This window comes from Loxodonta africana, chromosome 3 (assembly GCF_030014295.1).
Source record: "Loxodonta africana isolate mLoxAfr1 chromosome 3, mLoxAfr1.hap2, whole genome shotgun sequence".
NCBI classification, from domain to species: Eukaryota; Metazoa; Chordata; class Mammalia; order Proboscidea; family Elephantidae; genus Loxodonta; species Loxodonta africana.
Window position 1 is genome coordinate 50,401,041 of NC_087344.1, and position 27,118 is coordinate 50,428,158.

Sequence of the window (27,118 nt, forward strand, 5' to 3'; positions counted from 1 at the left end):
TAACGAAAAGGTCAGCAGTTCAAATCCACCAGACGCTCCTTGGAAACCCTATGGGGCAGTTCTACTCTGTCCTATAGGGTCGCTATGAGTCAGAATCGACTCAATGGCAACGGGTTTGGGTTTGGTTTGTAGCACCTACCTCGCCCTGGAGTTGGGAAGATTAAATGAGATCATTTATGTAAGCGCTTCAAACAGTGCTCAGCAATAGTAACCATTACTGTTACTACTAACATGCGTAGGCAACCATGGAGTAGGAGGCGCTAGATCTCCATACGGTTGCCATGAAACAAAGCCAGAATTGAAAACAACCCACATATCCATCCACAGGAGAATGGATAAATAAACTGTGGATTATTTGGGAATAGGACCCAGCAATGAAGGTGCCCTGGTGGCGCAGTGGTTAAGCACTCAGCTGCTAACTGAAAGGTGGGGGGTTCAAACCCACCAGCCACTCCACAGGAGAAAGATGTGGCACTCTGCTTCCCTAAGATTACTGCCTTGGAAACCCTACAGGGCAGCTCTACCCTGTCCTAAAGGGTCCCTATGAGTCGGAATCGACTGGATGGCGATGGGTTTGGTTTTTAAGGGATTCATCCAACGATGACAAAGACGGAAATTACTGGTATGTCAAACAACATGAATGAATCTCACCGATATAATGATGGGGAAAGAAGCCAGGATTCCATCTGTACTGAAGTTCAAGGACAAGCAAAAGGGATTTATGATGATAGAGGTCATTGCCTTGGCGGGATGGGGGGGTGGGAGTAGACTGAGAAGGGGTACAAGAGAGTCTTACAGGACGCCAGAACGTTCTGTATCACGGTCATCTGGGTTTTACCTGTAATGCGCCCACAGGTAAAAATTATCCAGCTGTACTCTTGGGATTTATGCATTTCACTGGATATATATTATACCTCATAAAAAAAAATTAAGTGAAAGAAGAAAATTACAGAACCGTGTGTGCTCTATAATTCTTTTTAAAAAAAATACACATATATGTTGCTATATTCACAGAAAAACTTTTTTTAAGATACATACCAAACTGTTAAAGAAAATATGAAGACATAAACCTATGATTTCCTAGGCCATCTGTTCTAAACAAAGGAGCCCTGGTGGCACAGTGGTTAAGCACTCAGTTGCTAACCGAAAGGTCGGCAGTTCGAACCCACAAGCTGCTCAGCAGAAGAAAGATGTGACAGTCGGCTTCCTTAAAGATTACAGCCTTAGAATCCTTATAGGCCAGCTCTACTCTGTCCTGTAGGGTCGCTATGATTCATACTTGGCTCCAGGGCAATGGGTTTGGTTTGGTTGGATTTATTCTAACCGTGAACTCCCACATCGTCTTAGTGAAGCAGACCCCATGGGACTGGCAGACAAAATCAACCTCACCATTTTTTGTCTCCTTTTTCACTGGGAAAGGCCACTACTGATTGGGTCCTGTACTGTCCCCTTGCAAATTTTGGCTGACACAGTGATGGTACCATCACACACTTACCTGCACTCATGAATATGCAAAGTACTTTTGCACGGAAGATCTCACTTCATCCCCCAAGTTTCTATAAGCCAAATAATCAATCAGAGCACTGATCTCCAATTCGTTTTCCTTTACCCATTAACAGATATCTCATGTGCAGCATGGTAAGCCATAAGATAAGCTATAGAGCTAAAAAGACAGCGTGAAATGATAGAAAAAATAATGGCATCACACCCAAGTTCTACCACTTACCAGCCTTATGACCTTAGGCAAACTATTTAACCTCCTTGAGCCTGAGTTGGAAACCCTGGTGGAGTAGTGGTTAAGTGCTACGGTTGCTAACCAAAGGGTCGGCAGTTTGAATCCGCGAGGCGCTCCTTGGAAACTCTATGGGGCAATTCTACTCTGTCCTACAGGGTTGCTATGAGTTGGAATCGACTCGACGGCACTGGGTTTGGTTTTGTTTTTTTGGAGCCTCAGTTTACTCATCAACAAGGATGGGTGTAATGACACCGGCCCTGCAAGGCTGTTTGAGGGATGGTGGTATGGGTACGTAGGCACCTGATGCTGGCATAGCCCTCCTTCCTGACCCCAGGCCTGGGCTAGTCCTCACTACCCACTTAGACACAAAAGCAAATCCTAAGTAATTAACTTGATCTAGAAACAGTGATCAAAATCCAGGACATCCAAAACAGGCTGTTCAGAGAAGGGGCCATCAAAATTAAATCTCCTAAAGGCCTCCAGAATATTCCACCCATCTCCTATGCTGTTGTTAGGCGCCATTAAGTCAGTTCCAACTCATAGCGACCCTTTATACAATGGAGCAAAACCCTGCCCTGATGTACACCACCCTCACAATCATTATGCTTGAACCCATTGTTGCAGCCACTGTGCCAGTTCATCTCACTGAAGCTCTTTCTCTTTTTTGATGTCCTTCTCCTGATAATATGTCCAAAGTACGTGAGACATAGTTCTCGTCATCCTTGCTTCTAAGGAGCATTCTGGCTGTACTTCTTCCCAGACAAGTTTGTTTGTTCTTCTGGCAGCCCATGGTATATTCTATGTTCCTCCCCAACACCATCATTCAAAGGCTTCAATTCTTATTGAAAACACCATGGTTTCGGTCAGGCATACCTTAGTCTTCAAGGTGACATCTTTGCTTTTCAACACTTTAAAGAGGTCTTTTGCAGGAGATTTGCCCAGTACAATGTGTCTTTTGATTTCTTGACTGCTGCTTCCATGGGTGTTGATTGTGGATCCAGGTAAAATGAAATCCTTGACAACTTCAATCTTTTCTCCGTTTATCATGATGTTGCTTATTGGTCCGGTTGTGAGGATTTTTGTTTTCTGTATGTTGAGGCATAATCCATACTGAAGGCTGTGGTCTTTGATCTTCATCAGTAAGTGCTTTGAGTTCTCTTCACTTTGAGCAAGCAATGCTGTGTCTATCTGCATATCACAGGTTGTTAATGAGTCTTCCTCCAATACCGATGCCCCATTCTTCTTTATATAGTCCAGCTTCTTGGATTATTTGCTCAGCATACAGCCTGAATAAGTACGGTGAAGGATACAATCCTGGCACATATCTTTCCTGATTTTAAACTACACAGTATCCCCTTGTTCTGTTCTAACGACTGCCTCCTGATCTATGTACAGGTTCCTGATGAGCACAATTAACTGTTCTGAAATTCCATTTTTCACAGTGTTATCCATAATGTTATGATCCACACAGCTGAACGCCTTTGCATAGTCAATAAAACACAGGTAAACATCTTTCTGGTATTCTCTGCTTTCAGCCAGGATCCATCTGATATTAGCAATGATAGCATTGGTCCCATGTCCTCTTCTGAATTCGCCTTAAATTTCTGGCAGTTCCCTGTTGATGTACTGCTACAGCTGCTTTTGAATGATCTTCAGCAAAATTTTACTTGCATGTGGTATTAATGATATTGTTCAATAATTTCCACATTCAATTGGATCATCTTTCTTGAGAATAGGCATAAATATGGATCTCTTCCAGTCGATTGGCCAGGTAGCAGCTATCTTCCAAATTTCTTGGCATAGGCAAGTGAGCACTTCCAGCCCTGCATTCATTTGTTCCAACATCTCAAATGGTATTCCATCAATTCCCAGAGTCTTGTTTTTCACCAATACCTTCAGAGCAGCTTGACCCTCTTCTTTCAGTACTATCAGTTCCTGGTCGTATGCTACCTCCTGAAATGGCTGAACATCGATCAATTGTTTTTGGTATAGCAACTCTGTGTATTCCTTCCATCTTGTTTTGATGCTTCTTACATCGTTTAATATTTTCCCCATAGAATTCTTCAATATTGCAACCCAAGGCTTGAATTTTTTCTTCAGTTCTTTCAGCTTGAGAAATGCCAAGCATATTCTTCCCTTTTAGTTTTCTATCTCGTCTTTGCACATGTCATTATCATGCTTTACTTTGTCTTCTAGAGCTGCCCTTTGAAATCTTCTGTTCAGCTTTTTTACTTCATCGCTTCTTCCACTTGCTTTAGCTACTCAATGATCAAGAGCAAGTTTCAGAATCTCTTCTGACATCCATTTTGGTCTTTTCTTTCTTTCCTGTTCTTGATGACCTCTTGCTTTCTTCATGTATGATGTCCTTGGTGTTATTCCACAACTCGTCTGGTCGTCCATCATTACTGTTCAATGCATCAAATCTATTCTTGAGATGGTCTCTAAATCAAAGTGAGATATACTGAAGATCATACTTGGCTCTCATGAACTTGTTCTAATTTTCCTCAGCTTCAGCTTGAACTTGCACAGGAGCAATTGATGGTCTGTTCCACTGTTGGTCCTGGCCTTGTTCTGGCTAATAACATTGAGCTTTTCCATTGTTTCCTTCCACAGATGTAGTCGATTTGATTCCTGTGTATTCCATCAGGCGAGGTCCATATGTATAGTCACCATTTTTGTTGGTTAATAAAGGTATTTGCAATGAAGAAGCCACTGGTCTTGCAAAATTCTATCATGTGATCTCCAGCATTGTTTCTATCACCAAGGCCAGATTTTCTAACTACTGATCCTTCTGTGCTTCCAGCTTTTGCATTCTAGTCACCAGTAATTATCAATGCATCCTGACTGCATGTTCGATCAATTTCAGACTGGAAGAGTTGGTAAAAATCTTCAATTTCTTTATCTTTGGCCTTAGTGGTTGGTGGGTAAATTTGAATAACAGTCGTGTTAACTCTCCTATGAGCATTCAAAAAGATAATCCCATGAGGCAGTTCTACTCTGTCCTATAGGGTCACTATGAATTGGAATCGAAAATTAAACTTTGGATCTCAGCCCACCTAACTGTACCAATGGTCACTCCTTAATGGCTGCTCAATATGCCCACTCACCAAACCACTTTGGATACTCACAGGCATCACGGAGTCCTCCAGAGCCAATGGTCACTGGCCTGGGCACCTCTGGTCTGAGAACCTCTGGCCTGAGCTCAGCTGGTCGGAGCTTGTCAGGTCCCAGCACCACTGTAGGGAGATGTCGCATGTTCAACCTCGATGGATCCTGCTTAACCGCTCTCAGCTCACCTGGGTTGAGGCCCATTGGTCCATGCACGAGGTCCAGGGGTCTGACATCCAGATGCTCCTTTGCTGCTTGGCAACTCGTGCTCAGTAATGAAGCCAGCATGTCCTGGCCTGTATCCTGTAAGCAGGAGATGAACAAAGGAAGGGCCTGGCTCCCTCGAGTCTCTAGATCTGTGACCAGCTGCCTGGCCTGATCCCGCCGAGATCCAGAGCCTGCCCGCTGTTTGGAAAGAAAGAGAAAGCACTAATTACCCAAGAGAGCAGTGGTAGTTCAGCAGTAGAAGTCGCTCCTTCTATGCAGGATATCGGGTTTGATTCCTGGCCAATGTACCTCAGGCACAGTCATCACCCATCTGTCAGTGGAGGTTTGCATGTTGTTATGATGCTGAACAGGAGCTTGGTGGGGTAGTGGTTCGAATCCAACAGCTGCTCCTTGGAAACCCTATGGGGCAGTTCTACTCTGTCCTACAGGGTTGCTACGAGTCAGAATCAACTCCACAGCCGTGGGTTTGTTTTTTGTTTGTTTACAATGTTTAACAGGTTTCAACAGAGCTTCCAGACTAAGACAGACTAGAAGAAAGGCCTAGCGATCTACTTCCAAAAATTAGCCAACGAAAATCCTATGGATCACAATGGTCTGATTTACAACCGACCATGGGGATGGCTCAGGAACAGGCAGCATTTCATTTCGTTGTGCATGGAGTCACCATGAGCCAGGGGCTGAGACTTAACAGCAGCTAACAACTGCAACAATCACCTAAGCACTTTCTCGGTGACTCTCATCTTGCCCCCTCATTTTCCTCCTAGTATAAGTCTAAGCAGAGCCCCGGTGGCACCCGTGGTTAGAAGCTACTGCTGCTAACCAAAACATTGGCAGTTCAAATCCACCAGCTGCTCCTTAGAAACCCTATGGGGCAGTTCTACTCTGTCCTATAGGGTGCTATGAGTCAGAATCAACTCAATGGCAGAGGGTTTGGTTTGGTTTTTGGTTTATAAATCTAAGCAATCAGGCACATGGCCAAGAATTGAGACTGCAGGTAAACCGAGTCCATGCCACTTGCCAATCTTTGATTATTCAATCAGTATTTTGGAGACATCTACTATGTGCCCAGCACTGTGCTAAGTGCTGACAATACAGTGACGAGTCTCAGCCCTTAAGGACAAAATATCTAGTAGAGGAACACAAATGGACAGGACACCCAACTCAGACTTGGGAGGGTCAAAAAAGCCCCCAGGAGGGGATGTCTTACCTGAGATCCCTGGGACCATTAGGAAGTAAAAAGCAAACTCAGAGAAACACAAGCAGGTAGAGGGGAGGACAGTGGTGAAAGACAAGGCATCCACATGGTCATGGCAAGAAATTTACCCTGAGAGCTGTGAGGAGCCACAGACAAGTTTTAAGATGGAAGTGACGGAGTGAGGTCTGTCTTTTAGATAAATCATCGTGGGGCAGGGTGGGCAATGGAAGGGAGTAAGACACAATTGGCCAGGAGGCAGCAAAGACAGTGCAGCTGGAATGGAAAGTAGTGAGAGGATGGATCAGAGAAACGAGGAGGGAGAGTTGTTAGGACATGGGCATTGATTGGGTGGACTGTGAAGATGGAGAACGGTCAAGGTCAGCACACAGATGTCAGGATGGGGGGGCTGGTCACTAAAACTGGGAGCAAGGTGGAACAGGGAAAAGACACTAGTCATTTACTGTTTATCTCTGCTGTCGTTTGAGACCCGGCACCGGCTAATACCTAGGGATACATGGGAGAAGATATAAGCCTATCCTCAAATAACCTACAGCAGCACTGGAGAACTTTCCATGATGATGGAAATGTTTTCTATCTTCACTGTCCAATATAGTAGCCATTAGCCACATGTGGCTGCTAAGCACGTGAGATGTGACACGTGACTACCTTCTCCTACTGAAGACTTCCTCTAACAGTCAGGCAAGACTCCTGGGTGGTTCAGAAACCAGAGACTCAGCCTGCAAGAAGCCTACATTGTACTGGACCAATAAAGTCAGGGGTCAAGAGCCAGGGACCTCTGTAAGCCATTCACACCCCCTGCACCTCATGGTAGGAAACACCTCCTATGCCCTCCTATCTCACAGCTAAGACAATAGACATGAAAGTGCTATTAAAGAAAACTTGAAATGTTTATTGTTCTTTCCAACTTCCATTACCTGCATCAAGTTCCCTGATCTCCAAAACCCCTTACGAAATATAAATTTAGGAGGGGCTGCCCAAACAGAACAGGACACAGCTAGCCACCACCTGTGGGGCCCCTACTCTGTGCCCGACGCTGCTCCAAGTGTGTCACATCCATTATCTCGTTTAGTGTTCATAACAATACTACTGTTGTCCCCATTTCACAGTTGAGGAAACTGAGGGTCAAAGAGGTTAAGTGATTTATCCAGGAACACACTGCCCGGCAGTCTGACGCCAAAATGGGTGACCTGACCCTCTACCTCTTTCTTGCAAGAAACACAAGTATCACAGCAGCTAGACAGCAAACGCTGATGGCTTTAGCAAATCTCCCAACAGGTGTTTGGAACTGTTTGATTCTAGTGGGCTCCAAGGCGTTAGGGAAAATGGTGTTCCCATTCAGTGGTCTCCCAGAGGGTGGGTGCTGGGTGGCATGGAAGGGAGAGGGGAGGGCGCGTATGTAGGTCTTCACCCCAGCGAAGCCACTAAGTGTATTGGAAGTCTGCGGGCGACGCAGAATGTGGAGGAGGAAACAGTGGGGGGAGAGCCGGCGGGGCGGGGGCGCACCTGGATGTCTTCGATCATGTCAGGCGTGAAGAGCCCGCGGTTAAGCAGCGCGTCCCAGAGCTCAGCCACCTGCAGTTCGCGGACCAGTCGCACCCGGCACCGCCGCAGGAGCTGCCGATCGGCCTCGTCCATGGCGGGCAGGATCCGGGACCCCGGTCGGCCTTCGTCCGCTTCCGGCCCTGGCTTCTGACCCCCACCCCACCCCAGGACCCGCCCCGCGCTGCGCCATGGCCCCGCCCCCGCATCTCTGTCCCGCCTGTACCCCGCCCCGCCTCCGCCAGCCACGCCTCCACACCGCCAGGACCCGCCCCCACCCCGCCCCAAGACTTGCCCCTGCCCTGTTCGTCACCTCGCCACCATCCCTAGGCCCCGCCCCCGCACCAAAGATCCGCCCCAGGACCCGCCCCAAGGCCAGCCTCCAGGCCCCGCCTCCAGGCCCCGCCTCCAGGCCCCCGCTCGTACCTTGCCCGGTCACCGCACTACTAAAGCCCGTCCCCACGCCACAGATACGCCCCAGGACCCGCCCCTGCGTCGCCCCCTGCCTATAGGTCCCGCCTCCAGGCTCCGCCCCAGGATCTGCCCTGCCCCATCACTGCACCACCTCCAAGACGCTCCGCCCCGCCACTGCCTCCCGTCATCGCCCCGCCCCTAGAATTCACCCCCCTTTTTCCTTCCCCCTTGTGGGACCTAAACCCTCGTGGCGTAGTGGTTAAGAGCTGCATCTGTTAACGGAAAGGTCGGCAGTTCAAATCTACCATGCGCTCATTGGAAACCGTATAGGGCAGTTCTACTCTGTCCTATAGGGTTACTATGAATCGGAATGGACTCCACAGCAGAGGGTTTTTTGGTTTCTTGTGGGACCTGCCCACACATCGCCAGTTCCCTGCAGGACCCGCCTCCCGGATCCGCCTCAAGACCCACCCCCACATCGCTGCCCCGCCTCCCGAGGGCTGATAACTCTTGTCTATTGTGGCGCCCGGAAATCTGGTGGCGTAGTAGTTAAGTGCTACGGCTGCTAACCAAAGGGTCAGCAGTTTGAATCCCCCAGGTGCACCTTGGAAACTCTGTGGGGCAGTTCTACTCTGTCCTATAGGGTCGCTATGAGTCGGAATCCACTCGAAGGCACTGGGTTTGGTTTTTTGTTTTTTTTGTGTGGCATCCGTTCCTGGAGTGCCAAGGACCCCTCGCCAGAATTCACGAAAACCCTGCTTGGGGTTTGGGGGGCACAGTGCTAGTGAGAAGGACAACTATGCCTGCAGCCAGGGTCTGCCCGACCCTATTCAACCCCCTCGTAGGTATGGCTCCCACTAGCCTCCTCCCCTGCGTACAATTAAAACCACTAGTCTCCCCCTACTCTGTGCCCAGATCTCGCTGCTTTGTCCCGTGTTCCAAACACGCTCCTTGTCAACCAAAAACCCAACCTTTAAGGCGCCTCCATACACTTCTCTCCCTCCCACCGTAAAAGTAACCAAACAAAACCTATCTCGGTTAAGTCAGTTGGACTCACAGCGACACTATAGGACGCTATAGAACTGCCCCATAGGGTTTCCAAGGCTGTAAATCTTTACTGAAGTAGACTGCCACATCTGTTCCAACCGCCAAGCTTTCGGTTAGCAGCTGAGCGCTTAATCACTGCACCACCAGGACTCCTTTCTCTCACCCTCAAAAAAAACCAAACGCATTGGCCTCGAGTCAATTCCAACTCATAGCCATCCTGTAGGATAGAATAGAGCTGCCCTATAGGGTTTCCAAGGAGTGACTGGTGGATCCGAACTCCCCACCATTTGGTTAGCAGCACTGCACCACAGGGCACCACCTTAGCACCTCCCAAAAAAAGAGAAAATGCAGGAATCTAGTCCTCTGAACTCCCATAGTTTTTATGGCTCGTTTTCACATTTCGAAAATCTTGTTATGTCCTGCCAAGTCCGTTCTGACCTGTAGCAACCCTACGTACAACAGAATGAAACACTGCACAATCGTGAGCCATCCTCACAATCGTTATGCTTGAGCCCATTGTTGCAGCCACTGTGTCAATCCATCTCTTGTGAGGGTCTTTCTCTTTTTCATTGACTTCCACTTTACCAAGCATGATGTCCTTCTCCTGGGACTGATCCCTCCTGATAATAAGTCTGAAGTACATGAGACGAAGTCTTGCCATTCTTGCTTTCAAGGAGCACTTTGGCTGTACTTCCAAGACAAACTTGTTCATTCTTCTGGCAGTCAATGGTTATATTCAATATTCTTTGCTGACACCATAATTCAAGGGCATCAATTCTTTTTCTGTCTTTTCTTATTCATTGTCCAGCTTTCACATGCATATGAGGCAATTGAAAATACCATGGCTTGGGTCAGGTGCACCTTAGTCCTCCAAGTGATGTTTTTGCTTTTTAACACTTTAAGGAGGTCTTTTGCAGCAGATTTGCCCAATGAAATATACATTGTTTGATTTTTTTTTTTTTTTTTTTTTTACTGCTGCTTCTATGGGAGTTGATAGTGGATCCAAGAAAAATAAAATCCTTGACAACTTCGTTTGTCATGATGTTACTTATTGGTCCAGTTATGAGGATTTTTGTTTTCTTTATGGTAAGGTGCCTCCATTCTGAAAGCTATACTCTTTGATCTTCATCAATAAGTGCTTCAAGAATAGTTGCTTCTATTTGTTGAGTATTTGCTATGGGTCCAGTCGCTGGGCTAGCCACTTTATATGCATTATAGCAATTGTCCCTCACTAAAAAATTTATTTACAATCCTGCCAGGGAAGTATTCTTTTCTCCCATTTTACAGATGTGTACGCTGGGCTCAGAGAAGTAAAGTCACCATTCAAGGTCACACAGTAGTAAGTGGAAGACGCAGGCAAGATTCAAACCCAAACCTGATTCCAAAGCCAACACTCAACCAGGAGTCCACCTTAGAAACTAATCTCTTGAGAGCAAAACTTCAGCCCCATTCATTCATTTATTCAACAAATATTTATTGAGGGCCAGTAAGTCGCTATGAGTCAGAATCGACTCAACAGCAGTGGGTTTTTTTGGGTATATGCCAAGGTTCGTGTAATGTGGAAGTGAAGAAAACAGACAAAAACTCCCGCCCTTAAAAGGCTTACACTCCAGAGGGGGGAAGACAGATGGTAAACAATATAAATAAATAAAAGATATAGTATGTTAGATAGTGACAAGTGCTAAGAAAAAACAAACTGGGCTGGGGGAAATGAACTCTGTCGATAAATCCCCTAGAGACCTATATCATCGGCTCAAAGAAAGTTTGCCTCGTTCACCTGTACCCCTCCCCCTGACACACACACACACACACACACACATCCTGTCCCAGCACATTCTAGGGTGGACCTCATTTTTGGTAAATGGGATTAGGAGTCCAAGATTCTAGGCATAGCCCCTCTATTGAATGGTCCTGTGACCTTGGGCACATCCCTGCCCTTCTCTGGTCTTCAATCTCTCCATCAGTACAAGGAGCAGTTGGGCTAAAAAGGATCCCTAAGGTCCCTTCCAACTCTGACGCTTTAGGATTCTATGAATAGGGTTAAAGAGAGCAGGGACCAAAGACTGTTTCCCAACCCTAGCAACTGTTGCCAGACGAGGGCCACCTCCTGGTAGGAGTGGAAATCCCTTCCTGGAACGGGGAGGTCTTTCTGGCGTCCCATCATGCATCACGACTACGCCTCGCTAGGAGGCACGTTTTAGCCTCTTTGGTCACGACCATCCATTTGGAGCCAGCCAAAGACCGCCCATCGTCCCTATGGCAACCACTCCTAGTCCACGCGCAGACGGCGGGTGGCAAGGATCAAAACATATGCGCAAACTAGAAGCCTTCGACCTGCTCAGTCCGCACCGTCTGTGCGCTGGCCCTTTAAGGGTCACGTGATTCCGCTGTAGCTAGTCTCCTCCTCCTTCCCCTACCCAGGCCGAGCGGGCGCTGGTGTGGACCGGAGGCTCCCGGCCCGGCGGACCGACTGGAGCACAGACGCTGCAGCCGGTTAGGCCGGTGCCCTTCCGGGTAACTTCTTCTCGGCGTGACGCGCGGAGCCGCGAATGCGGCGGAGCCGGGCAGGCTCAGGGATCTCCCCGTCAGTTCCTTCTAGGGCCCGGGGGGAATCGGGAGCCGACAGGGCTGGGCCCAGGGCGCTTGGGGGGCGGCGGGGGTGCAGGCCGTCTCCTGGAGGGTTGCGACCCCCGGCGGAAGCTCGAGACGAGGCTCAGACCCGGAGCGTGTCCGTGGGAGCGCCTGTCTGGTAAAGGATGCTGTCCGAGGGCGGGCAGCCTACCTGTTGGGCAGGTGGTTTCTTGCCCTGAGAACGCCACAAACTTCACAGCCCCCGCCCCTTGGGCCCTCTCACTGGAGCGGGCTGACACAGTTGAATAAGGCAGTGAACGTACTGTAGAAATAATAACACTAAGTACCACCTACTGATTGTTGATCCTGTGCTAAGTAAATTCTTTATGTACATTTAATCTCCATGATGATCCTTCAAAGTAGTCGTATTTATTCTTATGTTATAAATAAGCGCAGTAGATACTTAGTAAGCTGAAGTCACTCACCCAAGGTCATAAAGTGGTTGAGGATTGATTTCAATCCTTGTCTGATTCCAAAGCCCATGTGTTTAACCATTAACTACACCTCCTTGGCTTTTAGCAAACTGTACTGATCCAAAGACACTGTAGAATAGAATGGGTTGTCTTAACAAGGAAGAAATTGGTTTGTTTTAGAATTATATTTAGCACGCATGTAGTCCTAAACACTGGTCATCAGATTAATCACTTTTGTAGGAACTCCTAGGCAGCATTAGACTTCCGCTTGTCAAAATCCACTGCTGTTACAGCTTTGTCCCTCTTGAGTAAGGAAGGTGTCATACCATAGATTTGAACCTTAAAACTTTAGTAATTTATGAAAAATCAAGGTAGATATGACCCTTGAAAAAAGTCATTGCATATAGTGTCACAAAGATCATAATCCTGAAGTGTAAATGTCGGGACAATACCACCGCTACTTTGTTTATTAACCATTCACAGTTATTTCCAAAACCTGCAATGAACTCAGTTACTACACTCAACCAGAGTTGGAGCATAAATTACGTTGAGACCATGCCTGTTGTATAGTCTTTGCCATTAATCCTGTTTTACATGAAAAACTATATTTTTTCTCACCACTTTTTATTTCTCCTCTGAGGCCTTCGTTTATATTGACCTTACTGCTAATGATTAAATTAAAGAGTATCTTCTCCGCTTACCCTGTCTGAGTGAGCATGGTGAGAAAGAATGGAATTGAGGCACACCAAGTCTAACCATACAGTTTTTCAAGAGTATTTCACTTTCCTGTTTGTACTTACTTAATGCCCAAGAATGCCACAGCTATGTCATTTTGTAGTTTAGCAAATGGTAAATCCTGTGATTGCCTGAGTTTATTTAGCACGTGTTCAAGCAAAGTAGTCTTAAAGTTTAAACTCACTGTCAGAGTAAATGAAATAGTTTATTTGAGATGCAGTTGCCTTAATTTTCTAATTATATTTTCCCGCATTCACTTATTATTTTCTTCATCTCATTCATTTCTAAAACTTTTCTAATCCAAGGATTCTGGAGAGTTGCTATTAGTTCTTATTGCTCATCTTTTCATCTATAGTAGTTCTTATTTGGGGTGTTCAAAAATAGTAGAGACTGTTGATTTAAGAGAGATGGTCAAACAGCTTGACACTTTTCTTGCAAAATATCTTTTGTTTTGTGTTCCATCCCTATATCTTACGTCTAAAAAACAAGACTGTCCAGGTGTCTGCCACTGAAACTTATTGCCTCTTCAATCATTTCAGCTCTGGAAAGGAAGAGAAATGGAAGTGAAAAAGTTGAGCATTTCCTGGCAATTCTTGATAGTTCTGGTTCTGATCCTGCAAATTCTGTCTGCGTTGGATTTTGACCCATACAGAGTCCTAGGGGTCAGCCGAACAGCCAGTCAGGCTGATATTAAAAAGGCTTATAAGAAGCTCGCCCGGGAATGGTAGGTGAAACAAAGAAATAGCAGTTTAATATAAGCTAAGCAGTTTTAGCAGGGAAATGAAATCTTAAGTTATGATTAGCTTTTATTTGTCTCTGTCTCTGTGTTCAGTAAATACATGTACATATATCTGTCTAAAATATTTTGTGTGGGAGAATTAACTTTCATGTTATTCTATTAATTTTGAGTGATGAGATCAAACCTTTGTTATTATGAAACTCCCTTTTGGGAATTCTTGGACTTAAAGAATTGCCCTAGGTACTGTTTTCATTTTTAATATTAAAGTAGGATGAGAGCTTTAATTAAAAAAAAAGAAAAGAAAAACACTGTGTAATCAACAGTGGATGAGGTGTCCTTCCCAAGATATGCTACTCATGATGTAACTCTAAATGAGTGTGATTACTAAAGGGAACACTACCAATCCTGTTCCCCAAATTATTAATTTTTAAACTTTTAAAAATTTTTAGAGTATCTTTTTTTTTTGTGTGTGCTTTAGGTGAAAGTTTACAGCTCGAGTTCATTTCTCAGAGAAAATTTATACACATATTGTTATGTGACAGTAGTTGTAATCCCTGTAATGTAACAGCACATTCCCCCTTTCCACCCCAGGTTTCCCGTGTCCATCCAACCAGCTCCTGTCCCTTCTTGCCTTCTCATCCTGCCTCCGGACAGGAGCTACCCATTTGGTTTCGTGTATCTGCTTGAACTAAGAGGCACAATCTTCATAAGAATTATTTTATGTTTTATAGTCCAGTCTAATCTTCGTCTGAAGAGTGGGCTTTGGGAATGGTTTTAGTCCTGGGTTAACAGAGCGTCCAGGGGCCATGGCCTCAGGAGTTCCACCAGTCTCAGTCAGACCATTAAGTCTGGTCTTTTTATGTGAATTTGCATTCTGCTCCACACCTTTCTTCTGCTCCGTCAGGGACTCTCCATGAGTAAGAACTTTTTGATCTCAATTTAAAAAGAATATTCAGGAACTGAATATGTTACTTTAAAAAACTATAGAAAAATCATAAGTGTACCCTTAGAGCATATGCTGGAGAATATACAAGTATTTGTGAATTCGCAGGATAGCAATAAGCCTAAAACTTATTTTGGACAGATGTCATCGGTTTCTTCCACTAATGCTTTGGCCGTGGCAAAGAAGCAGAAGTGTTGGATTATATAACTGAAGGGGAAGCAGGAGGAGGAAGGGAAGGAAAGGACACAGGTAACTGCAAGCTAGGTGAACCAACTATAACTAATGAAAGAAGGTTTGGAATGGGAACCGTCACTGAGCACCTACTACAGGCTCCAGGTGCTATGCTTTTTATCTCTTTTAAACCTTATAATTGCCCTATGAGGGAGGATATGGTTGTCCCTTTTTAACAGATGAGGATATTGAGGCTCAGCATTGTTAAATCTCTATTCAGCTCTGGGTTCCATAGTTTGACCTTCTGCACCAGCAGGTAGTTTATCAGGGTTTTTTGTTGTTTGCTTTTTAATCACTTGCCTGTGTGGGCAGAAGTAAGGGTGAGGGGGTTAATATTTAGGTGGAAAGGAGCTGCTTAGGATAGGATGACGTTAGGGAGAAGCAAAGCTGCCGCATGCAAATGACGTTGCAGGCTGCGCATGGCTCTGCCTGGCGCCATTATTCTTCAGTGGGAAGGTGAAACTTGTTGTCAAACTGGTTTCAGTAAAAGTAAAAGTAGTTCAAATATAATGTTTTGAGAAACTAAGTATTTTAGACCATATTTCATATCAGAAGGAATCCAGAATCAGATGCTAAAAACACAACCTCTAATTGTGCTTGACTTCTTTCCAGGGACTCTCTTTACCCTAAAGTTGCTTTCTACATTATTTCAAACTCTTGCTTCTTTAAAGCAAAAATAGATAAATCTGTAGTTAACTCATAGGGTAGCAACATTCTTTTGAGCCAGGTGCAGTCTTTGATAAAGTTTTAAGAGCAGAAATGGTAACTTGAGTATGCAGGGCCCCTTAAAACGTACAGCTTTGACTTTTCTGTCTTCCGGAGCTGAAAAGGGTGTTATGATATTAAGTGAGTCACATGCCTCTCTTCCATAATTAGATTCTCAACAGGAATAACTCATCACCGCAGAAATAGTATCATTCAGTGAAAGTCTAAATTTCACTTTTCCTTTGTATTTCTACTGAATTATTATTTTTTGTTATTTTGGTTGTGGCATTGTTTTATCACTGAAATAGTTTAAGTTTCACTTGATAATGGTTATACAATTCGTAATGTTTCCTGGTTACAATTTTCAGAGTGAGCTGTAGCAGGAAGAAGTGGTTACTTGTTGACTTGGATCTGTAGCCTTCCGCTACTATGTTTGGCTGCTTCATGGTGTTTCTCAAGAGCTCTCTCCTTGATGGGTAAAACCATTTCAGGTCACTTTTTTCTCAGGAAAACTGTTTCTCTCCCAATAATTACGTTTTATCATAGGTACTTTTCTTTTGGAATCCACGTTAGCAAAAAAAAAAAAAAAAAACCTATTCCCACCCCAAGAAAATAGCATCATAAAATTTGAAGCAAATGAATGTAAGGTGGTTCAGTCAAGTGAACAGTAAATGGATTTGTCTGATACTTTACTGTGTTACCTTTTTTACCTTCATTTTGATTGTTTTAGGGAGAATTAGATAGCCTAGTCAGAATCAGCTGGACGGCAGTGGGTTTGGTTTTTAGTTTGGTTTAGATAGCCTGTAGAATCCACGCACAACATTTTCTTCACTCTGAAATTTAAAAAACATTTATTGCAGTTCATGAAGTGATTTCATATACACTGAAAATAGCATTGGACAGTACTTTCCTAGGGCTGAATTTATCCTTTTCTAAATGTTTTCAATTTTGCCTCTTCCTGCAGTTAGGGGGTATCCCTCATAAGCTGAAAACTGTCTTATGGTTTCCTCCCTGCTCTTGGGCCTTGACTTCCTCTGTTTCAGGATTTGTAGTTTCTAACACAGTGGCCCTCAAGACTCTGTCTTTAATTAATTCTTCTTAAAAGCTGCTTCCCACCTTTCTTCCTTTACAGAGTTCTGTGTGTGAAGTCTTAGCTTATATGGTTGCATAATTTTATCTTCTCGATCTTTAACCTAAGTTTAAATACTGAAAACACTTTTTTTTTTTTTTTTTTTTGTCATTCAGAACATGCTCTGGAGCCTCCATCTCGTTTCATTTAGTCATGCAGTTTTCATTATGCCTAGCTGAGGTTTTTTGGTTTTTTTTCACTAATATTCATAACAAGAGTCAAAGGTTTAAGTTAAGAGAGGAATGATGTTTAAATTCAACAGTCAGCATTTTGAAGTTAATTTTTAGAGAAATCAGAATATGTGGTATAATTCATTCAACATGTTTCTGCTGGAATAAGTTGGTGAAGTTGTAGGGTTTTTTTAAATTCTAGTGTATCTGATGTTGTATTTAGTAGTCATTTGCTTCCCAGTGGATTGTTTCTTTCCAGAGCGTTTGCTAGAGGAAATTCACTAGAAGTTAGCAGAAGTTACTGCATAAAGAATAAGCGCTGTACCGCAGAGTCTCTTCATAAAAAGACGATTGAAAAATCAATCAGTATAAAACACTGATTTAGATCTTAGGGGGCTCCAAGGAAGTAAATCCCAGTTCCTACTTTCCGGGACTTTAAAATACTGGAAGCTGAAATTGGTATAAACACAAGAAGATTACAAAATAATACTTGACAGCGAGATGGATACAGTTAATTGCCATCTGTGTGTAATGGCAAATGTTGAATATTAAATAGCAAATGTTGAAGATTTCATTCTGTCTGATATCAGTTGAAGTAAATTTGCATAAACTCTAGACTTTTCTCACATCTTAAAACGTGGCTTTGATATCATTATCCACTTATGGGTAAAAAAGCAATCATAGGTAGAATGGAGTAAGCAGGGTGGTAATATTGAAAATTAAAATGTTCTCATTTGAAAGTCAGCAGCAAGATAGTATTTGGAAGATAGCTGTTAATGAACAAATTCATGGTGCATCCTAAAAGCTGTTTCCTGTGTCTTCCCAAGTTGGCAGAAGAAATGCCTACGTCAGTATCATTCTAACATTGGGATGAAATGCCGCCACCTGGGAAAAGATGTTGATTCGTATTCATAAGTGACTTTAGCCTTGAGCTAGCTTTCACAGCGTTCAGGAGCATTCCTCTGTGAAATGCTACAATTCTGTCTGATGCTTTGAAAATGTGCCTAGCTGGAGTGCTTCGGGAAGAAATTGCCTGTTTCGAGGTTTCATTTATTACAGTCACATGAAGCAACTGTTTGCTTCTACCAGTTATTTTAAGGAACTGTCCTGAAAAAATGGCCTCCCACTTGCCTCCGATACAGCAAACTGTGTATACAAGGATGTTAATTGGCCATGTATAAAAAAATTAAATCCATTCTTACTGTTTGCCTATTTGTGTTTCAGGCATCCTGACAAAAATAAAGATCCGGGAGCAGAAGACAAGTTCATTCAAATTAGCAAGGCTTACGAGGTACCTTGCCAAACTTTGTGATGTATCCATTAGCCCTTTTAAAATCTACCTTAGACGATCAGTTTTATAAAGCCTTCTCAGAAAGAGCATTTTCCACACGCCTTGACCCAGTTTCTAGATGACGGCAGAGAGAACGTATTTGGCCACATCCATTATGTTGAAATAAGTGCCTGAACACTTCAGCTCTTGAAAAGACTGACCTATTTTAAAAGCTTTAATTGGAATTGTAGAATTACCCTGAGTTCATGTCTCTGTTGCCTTTTAGAAACTTACATTAAAGAATTATAGGCCAGTTTCCCTATATGTGTTAAAGTCACACAAGGTTACACACACATTTAAAGACAAGATTTTCAACATTTTCCAACCCATCAGCTTCAGTAGGTTGGTCTAGAATGTGCAGAAAAGATAAGCCGCACCTTCCTGAATCTGGAGGGCATTGCCCCTCACAGACAGTGCTCAGCACACGGGATGACATGTCACCCTCAAGCGGATTCTCAAATTTTAGATTTCAAAGTTGTTTTTTAAGTAAAACAAAGTTAACTAGGCACTGAACTCAGTTCTGTGGCTACTTTTTGTTTTTCACAGCTTTGCATGTCTTGCCTTGAATTATTTCAACTCATAAGGTATGAGTGAGCCAGCTTTCTTGCGATTAAGCCCTGGTAATCAATGTTACGTCAAGTTTTATTTCTTTTACTGATGTGTTTAGTGTTACGATAGCTCAAAATCTTTAATGCTGAGATGAGCACAAGTATCTAAATAACCAGAGCATTTATTTTGGTCTTGAATTTTCTTTAAATGCTTCTACTGAGAGAAGAATTTCTTGGTATGTTGAATGAAAGTGTTTAGCTAATGTCATAATGTTTACGTATCATTTATTCCTATATCCTCTAAGCTGTTTATAGAAAACTCTTTTGGGCGAACTTTGTTTTGGTCTTTTTCTCTTTAGATTTCTTATTGTTTTGTTTTTTTTTCTTTCTTGTAGATTCTTTCCAATGAAGAAAAGAGATCAAATTATGATCACTATGGAGATGCTGGAGAGAACCAGGGCTACCAGAAGCAGCAACAGCAGCGAGAGTACCGCTTCCGACACTTCCATGAAAATTTTTATTTTGATGAATCATTTTTTCACTTCCCTTTTAACTCTGAGCGGCGGGACTCAGTTGATGAAAAGTATTTATTGCACTTCTCACATTATGTGAATGAAGTGGTTCCAGATAGCTTCAAGAAACCCTACCTCATTAAAATCACCTCAGATTGGTGCTTTAGCTGCATCCATATCGAGCCTGTTTGGAAAGAAGTTGTTCAAGAACTTGAAGGATTAGGTAAGATAATGTAATTCATTGGAAGATGTATACAGAGGAGAAGGTGGCTTAGATCTCTTGAATTAGATGGGATATTAGGGAGAAGAAGCCATTTATGTGATTTTTCTTCACAAGTTCGTGGTGATTGGTGTTTTCCAGGGGCACATTTTCAGAGAGGGGAAATGTATGAGCCACTTTCGTTTTGCGTTGCCAATTTGAAGCTTTTTCTACATAGTCTCCTAACATCTACTTGGGGACCTAATACATAGGAGAAGCTCAAAAATTAGTGGTTGAACAAAGCAGCTGAGCATCCATTTTAACACCTGTGGGTTTTGCAGGTAATCCTGATGACATATGTGGTTTCACTCTGTAATGGCCATGGAGTACCAGCCTCAGTCACAGATTAGCCTTTCCTTATTCCACATTTACCACTTAGCGCCAGGAAGACTGTAGTGACTGAGAGAAGATATTTATTTTAATGACTCCTGAAAGTTGGAATTACTGAATTAAATGTCTGTGTATGTGTTTTGTAGATACTAGCAGACCTAGTCTTGAGTAACTAAAAAGAGACAAAGTCAAACATTGGGACCTGGATTTTTCTGGAGAGAGCATAGTGCCGAAAACCATCAGTTCATTCATTCTAAACATATTTTCAGTCTGTTGTTCAGAAGTGCTAAGGTGCTCACATTTGCACGACGCTTTCCTGATACTGCACAAAGAAGTTCTTAGAAGAAGATGAAGGAATAAGGTTAGCACAATGCCTACCGCGTGGCAGGCAGGCAGTAGATGCTTGCTGTTGATGTATAAATGAATGGTTAAGAAGGTGAGATCAGGTAGAAGCCACTGGATTGAACAGCTTCTTTGTCATGAAGCCTGATTGTGTTTTATGCACTGCTAGGTAGTATACTTTAAACTGTTTAACCTGTTTATTTAGTCTAGGAGCTGGCATTAAGGCCCAATAGCAGAACATAAACATTAAACAATTATGTGATTTAGGATACTAATGCATTTACAGCCACATCAGGACTGGGCCAAGATTACATTTTAAGCATGCCAGGCAAGTATAGATTATGTGAGGTAGGACTGTACAATGGTTATGACCACAGCTGTGGAGTCAGATAGGCCATTGTTTCCGTCTCAGCTCTGTAATTTAGTGTCTTTGTGTCCTTGGACAAACTACTTAACACAAGTTTCTTCATCTCCAAAAGTGAGTAATGATGCCAGACTAACAGTATCATTATGAAGATTAAATGAGGAAAAATACGTTTTCTTGAAGTGCTTGATACATACTAAGCCCTTAACAAATGAGCCTTAGAGAATTTCTGGTTAACTGGGTTTTTTAGTTTACAAAAGTCAGTTTTATTAAAGTACCTATTTTACAAAGCCTTTTTTAAGACCTTTCTTAAATTTATTAGTCTACTTAATTTAATTCACTGACTGATTATCAGCCACCGACTTTGGATTTATTTTTGAGCTGAGCCTTATTAAAAGGTCACTAGAAGTTGGCTGAGCAGAAAATGGAGGAGTAACTCCATACGCAGAGGGAACAAGGCTTGCAGAGAAACAAGAGCACCAAGTGTCCACAAAACAGCCAGCAGCTTGGGGTGTCTTAGGTGCGGGCCGTGTGCGTGGGAAAGGAGGAGCAGAGAGCATGCCGGGAGCCATGTAGTGAAGAACCTTAGACTCCTGGCTAAGGAAGCTGGACTTTGTTTTATAGTATGTGTATGTGATAAACCCAAGAAAAGTTTTTGCATTGAAGAATGCCCTAGTCAGATCTATAATTCAGAAAGTCAGCTCTTAAAGCTGTGTGAAGGACGACTAAAGGAATGAGAGTAGGCACAGGGAAGTTACCAGGCCTGGCAAGAGAGAACCACTAGCCTCAACTAGGGCTGTAGGAGTAGAGAGTGTGGACAAGGGTAGGATTTTTCAGAGGGAAGATCATGGAGGCCTGAGGGACCTGGGTCCTGGAGATCGTGTGAATGTGAGAAATGAGGAAAAGAGAGGAGAAGGGGTCAAGACTGACTGCATCCTGATGTGAGCTACTGGGTGGACAGGGAGTACAGTAGAGAAGAGTGGAATGTGGGGAGAAGTGGTTTGACATGGGGACTAGAGTTTGGAAATACGGAGTATACTGATGTAAAAATAAACCCAAAAAACCAAACCCATTGCCGTCCAGTCGATTCTGACTCATGGCAGCCTTATAGGACAGAGTATAACTGCCCTATAGAGTTTTCAAGGAGTTCCTGGTAGATTCGAACTGCCGACCTTTTGGGTAGCAGCCGTAGCTCTTAACTACTGTGCCCCCAGCATTTCGATGTTAGACACTGGAGGGCATAAAATAACAAACATTATCATTGGACGTTGTGGTTGCCATGCATTGTGCTAAGTGCCTTGTGTGGCTCATCGTTATCCCCAAAACAACCCAGTGAGGGAGAGACTATTGTTATCCCCATTTTACAGATGAAGAGACTGAGGCCCAGGAAGATTAAAGAACTAATCTGAGATCACAGTGCTCAGAAGCAGCAGTGTTGGGATATGGACCCAGAAGTCTAAGTCCAGAGTCCACTGTCTGAACCACTGGGTTGTACTGCTTCAGAAACAAGTAAAGCCTCATCCCTGCCCTCAGGAATCGCAATAAGAGACACACCTAACTCAGCACAGCATAGGCGGTGCTCGCCAGGAGGCACATAGAGGCTGCCAGGGCATCACAGATGATGAGCATCTTGAAGATCAAACAGCACTTTTAGGGAGGCCCAGTTGGGATGATCATGCAGTGATTAGCCACCCTCACTTCTTATTTAAAAAGAACAAATTAGTCCTCTTTTCCAAGGAATTTCTAAGTATGTACCAATCTCATACTATCTAGGAAATGGGTCGGCCTAGACAGTGGTGAAAAGGTATATTCGTTTCTGCTTTAGCTTTCGCTTTAGCTCTGTGTCTTGATTTGGTTTTACTTCATGTCGTTGTACATCTTCGTAGTTTATTAACAGGTTTCTGTTTAGCTAGATTTGACAATGATGTGTTCTTACACTTGGCTCTGTGCCATCCCTTAAGGCATAGTCAAAGATTGCAAGAAAAATAATGTGTGTATGCTATAGAGAAAAAAGGAAAGATTCTCCAAAAGATGTGATGCATAATGAAAGCAAATATAATTTGGAACCTCAAAATGGAGGCATCACACAGAGATGTTTAGTACTATACAGAATGAAGATCCTCTTACAACCTCAAAAAGAGGAGAAAATGTAGCAGTTTTTAATTCCCCAAACAAAAAAAAACAAAACAAACCCATTGTCATTGAGTCAGTTCCGACTCATAGCAACCTTATCGGACAGAGTAGGGCTGCCCTGTAGGGCTTCCAAGGAGCAGCTGGTAGATTCGAACTGCAAACCTTTTTGTTACAAGCTGAACTCTTAATTGCTATGCCACCAGGGCCTCTTTAATTCTCCAGGATATGCCAATTAGACAGAAATATTGACCCATAAAAACTCAATGATGTTTCTGAAAGACATTGTATGATATTTTGCCTTTCTTCTAAGTTTGCCACTCAGTTTCATTTTGATTCTGGGCATATCCATCTGTCATCTAGCCAGGTTATGCTGAATCAAGATAAGGCTTTGTGAATAATTTTATTTGCTGTTGGCCTGGCAGATTTGCTTTACAAATCATGAACTTTGATGTCTAGAGAATTTGAAGGCAGGGATGGAGACAGTGGACACTGTTATTCACTGTGACTCATAGACCCCAAGTCACTACCGGTTGCTATGGTCATTTCCCAGCCTGAGTCTAAAAGAGAAAACAGCGTTGCCAACTGTTCTTGCTCTTCCTTCCCAGCTTGGGGGTGTGGGGGTAGGGGGAGTTGAACTTCTTGTTATACTCTAAAACATCTTTTTAGGAAGAAAAATACCACAACTATAACACACCAAATATTTAATCATTCTCGTGTGTGTGTGGTAAATATATATGTAAGAAGATATTTGCCATTTCAGCATCCTCGCATATACAATTCATTGACGTTAATTATGTTCATTATATTGTTCAGCCGTCACTGTTGTCCGTTTCCAAGTTTTCCGGTAACCCTTAACAGAAGCTCAGTGTCGCCTATCCAATGACTATCATTCTTTATTCTAATCCTTACGATAATTAATATCTAGGGGAGAAGTAAAATGGCTCCAGAATGTGGAAATGGGATTGTAATAATAAGAATCAAAGTCCTGCCCAAGAGACAGAAAGGGCCACATAAACCAGAGACTCCATCAGCCTGAGACCCGAAGAACTAGATGGTTCTTCGGGCTACCCACCATTGACCACCCTGACAGGGAACCCAACAGAGAGTCCCTGACCGCAGGAGGAAAGTGGAATGCAGAACTCAAATTCTAGTAAAAAAACCAGACTTAATGGTCTGACTGGGACTACAAGAACCCCAGAAGGCATGGCGCCAGACACTCTGTTAGCTCAGAACTAAAACCATTCCCAAAGCCAACTCTTCAGGCAAAGATTAGACTGGACTGTAAGACATTAAATGATACTTGTGAAGAGTGTGCTTCTTAGCTCAAGTAGATATATGAGACTAGGTGGGCAGCTTCCGTCCGGAGGCAAGATGAGAAGGCAGAGGGGAACAGGAGCTGGTTGAATAAAAAAAAAAAAATAGATACGGGAAATACAGGGTGGAAAGGAGTTAGCTGTCACATTGTAGGGAGAACAACTAGGGTCACGTAACAATGTGTGTGTAAATTTTTGAATGAGAAACTAATGTGAACTGTAAACTTTCACTTAAAGCACAATAACTAAAAAAAAGAATCAAACTCCTTTGTAGAAATTGCCCAAGAAAATGGCCTGAATATATTTGGAAACACCAGTGTTTAAAGAAGGTGATGTATGTAATCCCAAAAACTGAGAGGTAATTTTAACTAAAAGAGAAGAAACCTAATCACTTATATTCTCTTCTAACTGGGAAAAGCTGTATTGATGGGAGTCTAGGAAAACACAACCTAAAGAGCAAGAGTTTGATGTTGTTTATCCCAGCCTGCACAAGGAAGAGGCACTGAGCCTATCAGATAATAAAATTCCACTCGCGTAAGAGACAGTCTTTGTATCTGACTTCACCATGGTCTGGATGAAGTGATACTTAATAAGAATAGCTCTAATTAATTAGTTACCTGCCATATTTCACACACTGGAATAGGTTTGCCACCCCTGCCATTTATCCAGCAATTCCAGTTTACAAATTTATTAATTAGGAAGTAATCATACAAGTGCCCAAAGATGTCTATATACAAAAATGTACAAGGATGCCCTTCAGAACATTTCTTATCATAGTGAAAGCCCAAAACAACTTCATGGTACAACAGTAAAGAACTGGTGAAATAGATTGATGGCCCGGTTCAGTGAGCTCCTACCATGTGCCAAGCTCTCTTCTGGGTGCGTGGAATACATCAGCAAACTACACAGAGATCCCTGCCTTCGTTAGGCTTACATTCTAGCAAGGGAAGACAGACGATAAACAGCTGATAGAATAAGTGAGGCAGTGGTATGTTAGAGGATGGTAAGTGCTTTGGTAAAGACAAAAGTGAGCAGGTTGAGGGACTTCAGTTTGGAGAGGGCAGTTTTAAATATAGGAGCCAGGCTAGACTTCACTGTGAAGGACTCGAAGGAGGTGAAGGAATCAGCTATGCAGCCATCAGGGGGACGTGCACTGCAGGCAGACGGATCAGCCACTGCGAAGGCCCTAAGGCAGGAGTGTGCCAGTATGTTCAAGGAAGAGCAAGGATGTTGGGGCTGGAGCAAGGTACGTGCAGGGCGTAGGAGAGGAGGGAGGTCAGAGGGAGACCAGGGACCAAATCAGGAGGAGTCTTACCAGCCCCGATAATGATGGTGGATTTTATTCTGAGTGCCTTTGCAGGATTTGGACAGAGGAGTGACAGGATCTGTTTTTTTATGTTTTAGAAGGAACAGCCTTGCTCCTGTGTTGACAGCAGACTGTAGGGGGACAAGGAGAAACAGGGAGACCATTTAGGAGGCTATTGCAGCAACCCAGACAAGAGAGATGATGATGACTCAGATAGGGGAGGATAATGAAAGTGGCAGAAAATGGTCCACTTCTGGGTATATTTTGCAGACAGGATCAACAGGACTTGTCAGTAGATAGGATATAGGATATGAGAAATGAGAGAAGTCAAAGGTGACCCATAATATTTTTGTCCTGAGTAGTTGGAAGGATGGACTGCCATCAACTGAAATGGCGAAGGTGTGGGCGAACCAGGTTTGTGGGAAAAATCAGGAGTTCCGTTTTTGGAAATGTTAAGTTTGAGAAATCTTAGACATCCACAAAAAAGATATATGTTTCCTGGCTGTGAGTATTTAACGCATCTCCATTGTCTAGCAGAGTGGCTGACCCTCCAGATGTACTGGTGAAAGAACAAGAAAAGTATTAAGTGAAAAAAACTAAAAACAGTAGCCCATTTTATTTTATATATCCACATGCTTCTGGAGGAAAAGGTACAAAATATTAACCGTGGTTATTTTGGGATATGAGTTTTTGAGTAATTTTTACTTAATTTCTTTCTGTCTTTGATCATCTGTATTTTGTAGTATCTCTATAATTTATATAAAACGGGAACACGTTCAGAAGAGTAAGAAATATATGACTTATGTTTTGCCCTATTGATAAGTTGTGGTTTTTTTCAACCATTGCCCAGTTGATGGACCCTTGGATTGTTTGCAGTTTTGTTTTGTTTTTGTTGGTGTTTTTCTCTTTATGAATAGCAACACTATGTACAGGCTGCTCTCTTTTAAAGTATTTCCGTATGATCTACTCCCAAAATTAGAAATAATAAGCTAAAGGATATAAAATTTTTAGCTCTTCTTAAATGTTATCAGATTGCACTGCAAAAAAACTGAGCCAGTTTAGAATTCCAGCAGTGAAAGAATGGTGGACAACTTGTTAGGAACGACATCGTCTCCTACCAGATGGGGATTTCTATTTTACATCGAAAAATTACTTGTCAGCACTTGGTCCAACTGCCCTGGGCACGGAAAGGCTTCATAGTCTTCCAATCCTTTTCAGGTGTAGGAATTGGTGTGGTCCACGCTGGGTACGAGAGGCGCCTAGCCCATCACCTCGGAGCACACAGCACACCCTCTATCCTGGGACTTATAAACGGGAGAATCTCTTTCTTCCATAACGCAGTCGTCCGTGAGAACCTACGGCAATTTGTAGAAAGTCTTCTTCCGGGGAACTTGGTAGAAAAAGTAAGTACCTGTTAAGGCGAACATGGCTGAGTAGTTGTTTATGAATTGCCTGGGACTGCTCATTGCCCTGAACTCTACCTGTGGTCATCTTAGACCTGAGTTTCCTTTTGACTAGGACATGATACATGTTATTATTCAAACTAAATTATTTAAATGAAATCTGTGAAAGACTGAAAATTGAACAGACTGAGTACAGAGACTGAAAGAATTCATGCCTGTTAATAGCCACTTTGAAGGTTTTATACTGTCGTAGATTTTACACTGTCATGATATATCACCTCATCCACTATACCTA

The 27,118-nt window shown here is 43.1% G+C and overlaps 2 protein-coding genes across 10 annotated transcripts in view; one reads left to right on the forward strand and one right to left on the reverse strand.

Annotated features, from left to right (window-relative positions):
- The window catches only part of LOC100656597 (caspase-9), a 36,279-nt gene extending 28,306 nt beyond the window's left edge, over positions 1 to 7,973 (reverse strand). For 4 of the 5 annotated variants that reach the window (XM_023552042.2, XM_023552043.2, XM_010593098.3 and 1 more), the window contains exons 1-2: positions 7,791 to 7,973; positions 4,864 to 5,248 (exon numbers count right to left, since the gene is read on the reverse strand). In XM_023552042.2, the coding sequence (XP_023407810.1) occupies positions 4,864 to 5,248; positions 7,791 to 7,922 (517 nt within the window). In that variant the 5' untranslated portion in view covers positions 7,923 to 7,973. The remainder of the gene's footprint in view (positions 1 to 4,863; positions 5,249 to 7,790) is intronic. The other variant, XM_023552044.2, reaches the window with a different exon arrangement.
- A 2,324-nt stretch (positions 7,974 to 10,297) lies between these two features.
- DNAJC16 (DnaJ heat shock protein family (Hsp40) member C16) overlaps positions 10,298 to 27,118 on the forward strand; it is a 39,500-nt gene continuing 22,679 nt past the window's right edge. The window contains exons 1-5 of one of the 5 annotated variants that reach the window (XM_064281329.1): positions 10,298 to 11,801; positions 13,606 to 13,790; positions 18,208 to 18,274; positions 19,257 to 19,596; positions 26,639 to 26,823. In XM_064281329.1, coding sequence (XP_064137399.1) covers positions 13,624 to 13,790; positions 18,208 to 18,274; positions 19,257 to 19,596; positions 26,639 to 26,823 — 759 coding nt within the window. In that variant the 5' untranslated portion in view covers positions 10,298 to 11,801; positions 13,606 to 13,623. Of the gene's footprint in view, positions 11,872 to 11,935; positions 13,791 to 18,207; positions 18,275 to 19,256; positions 19,597 to 26,638; positions 26,824 to 27,118 lie in introns of those variants that run through there. The other 4 variants (XM_064281328.1, XM_003413454.4, XM_010593096.3 and 1 more) reach the window with 4 other exon arrangements.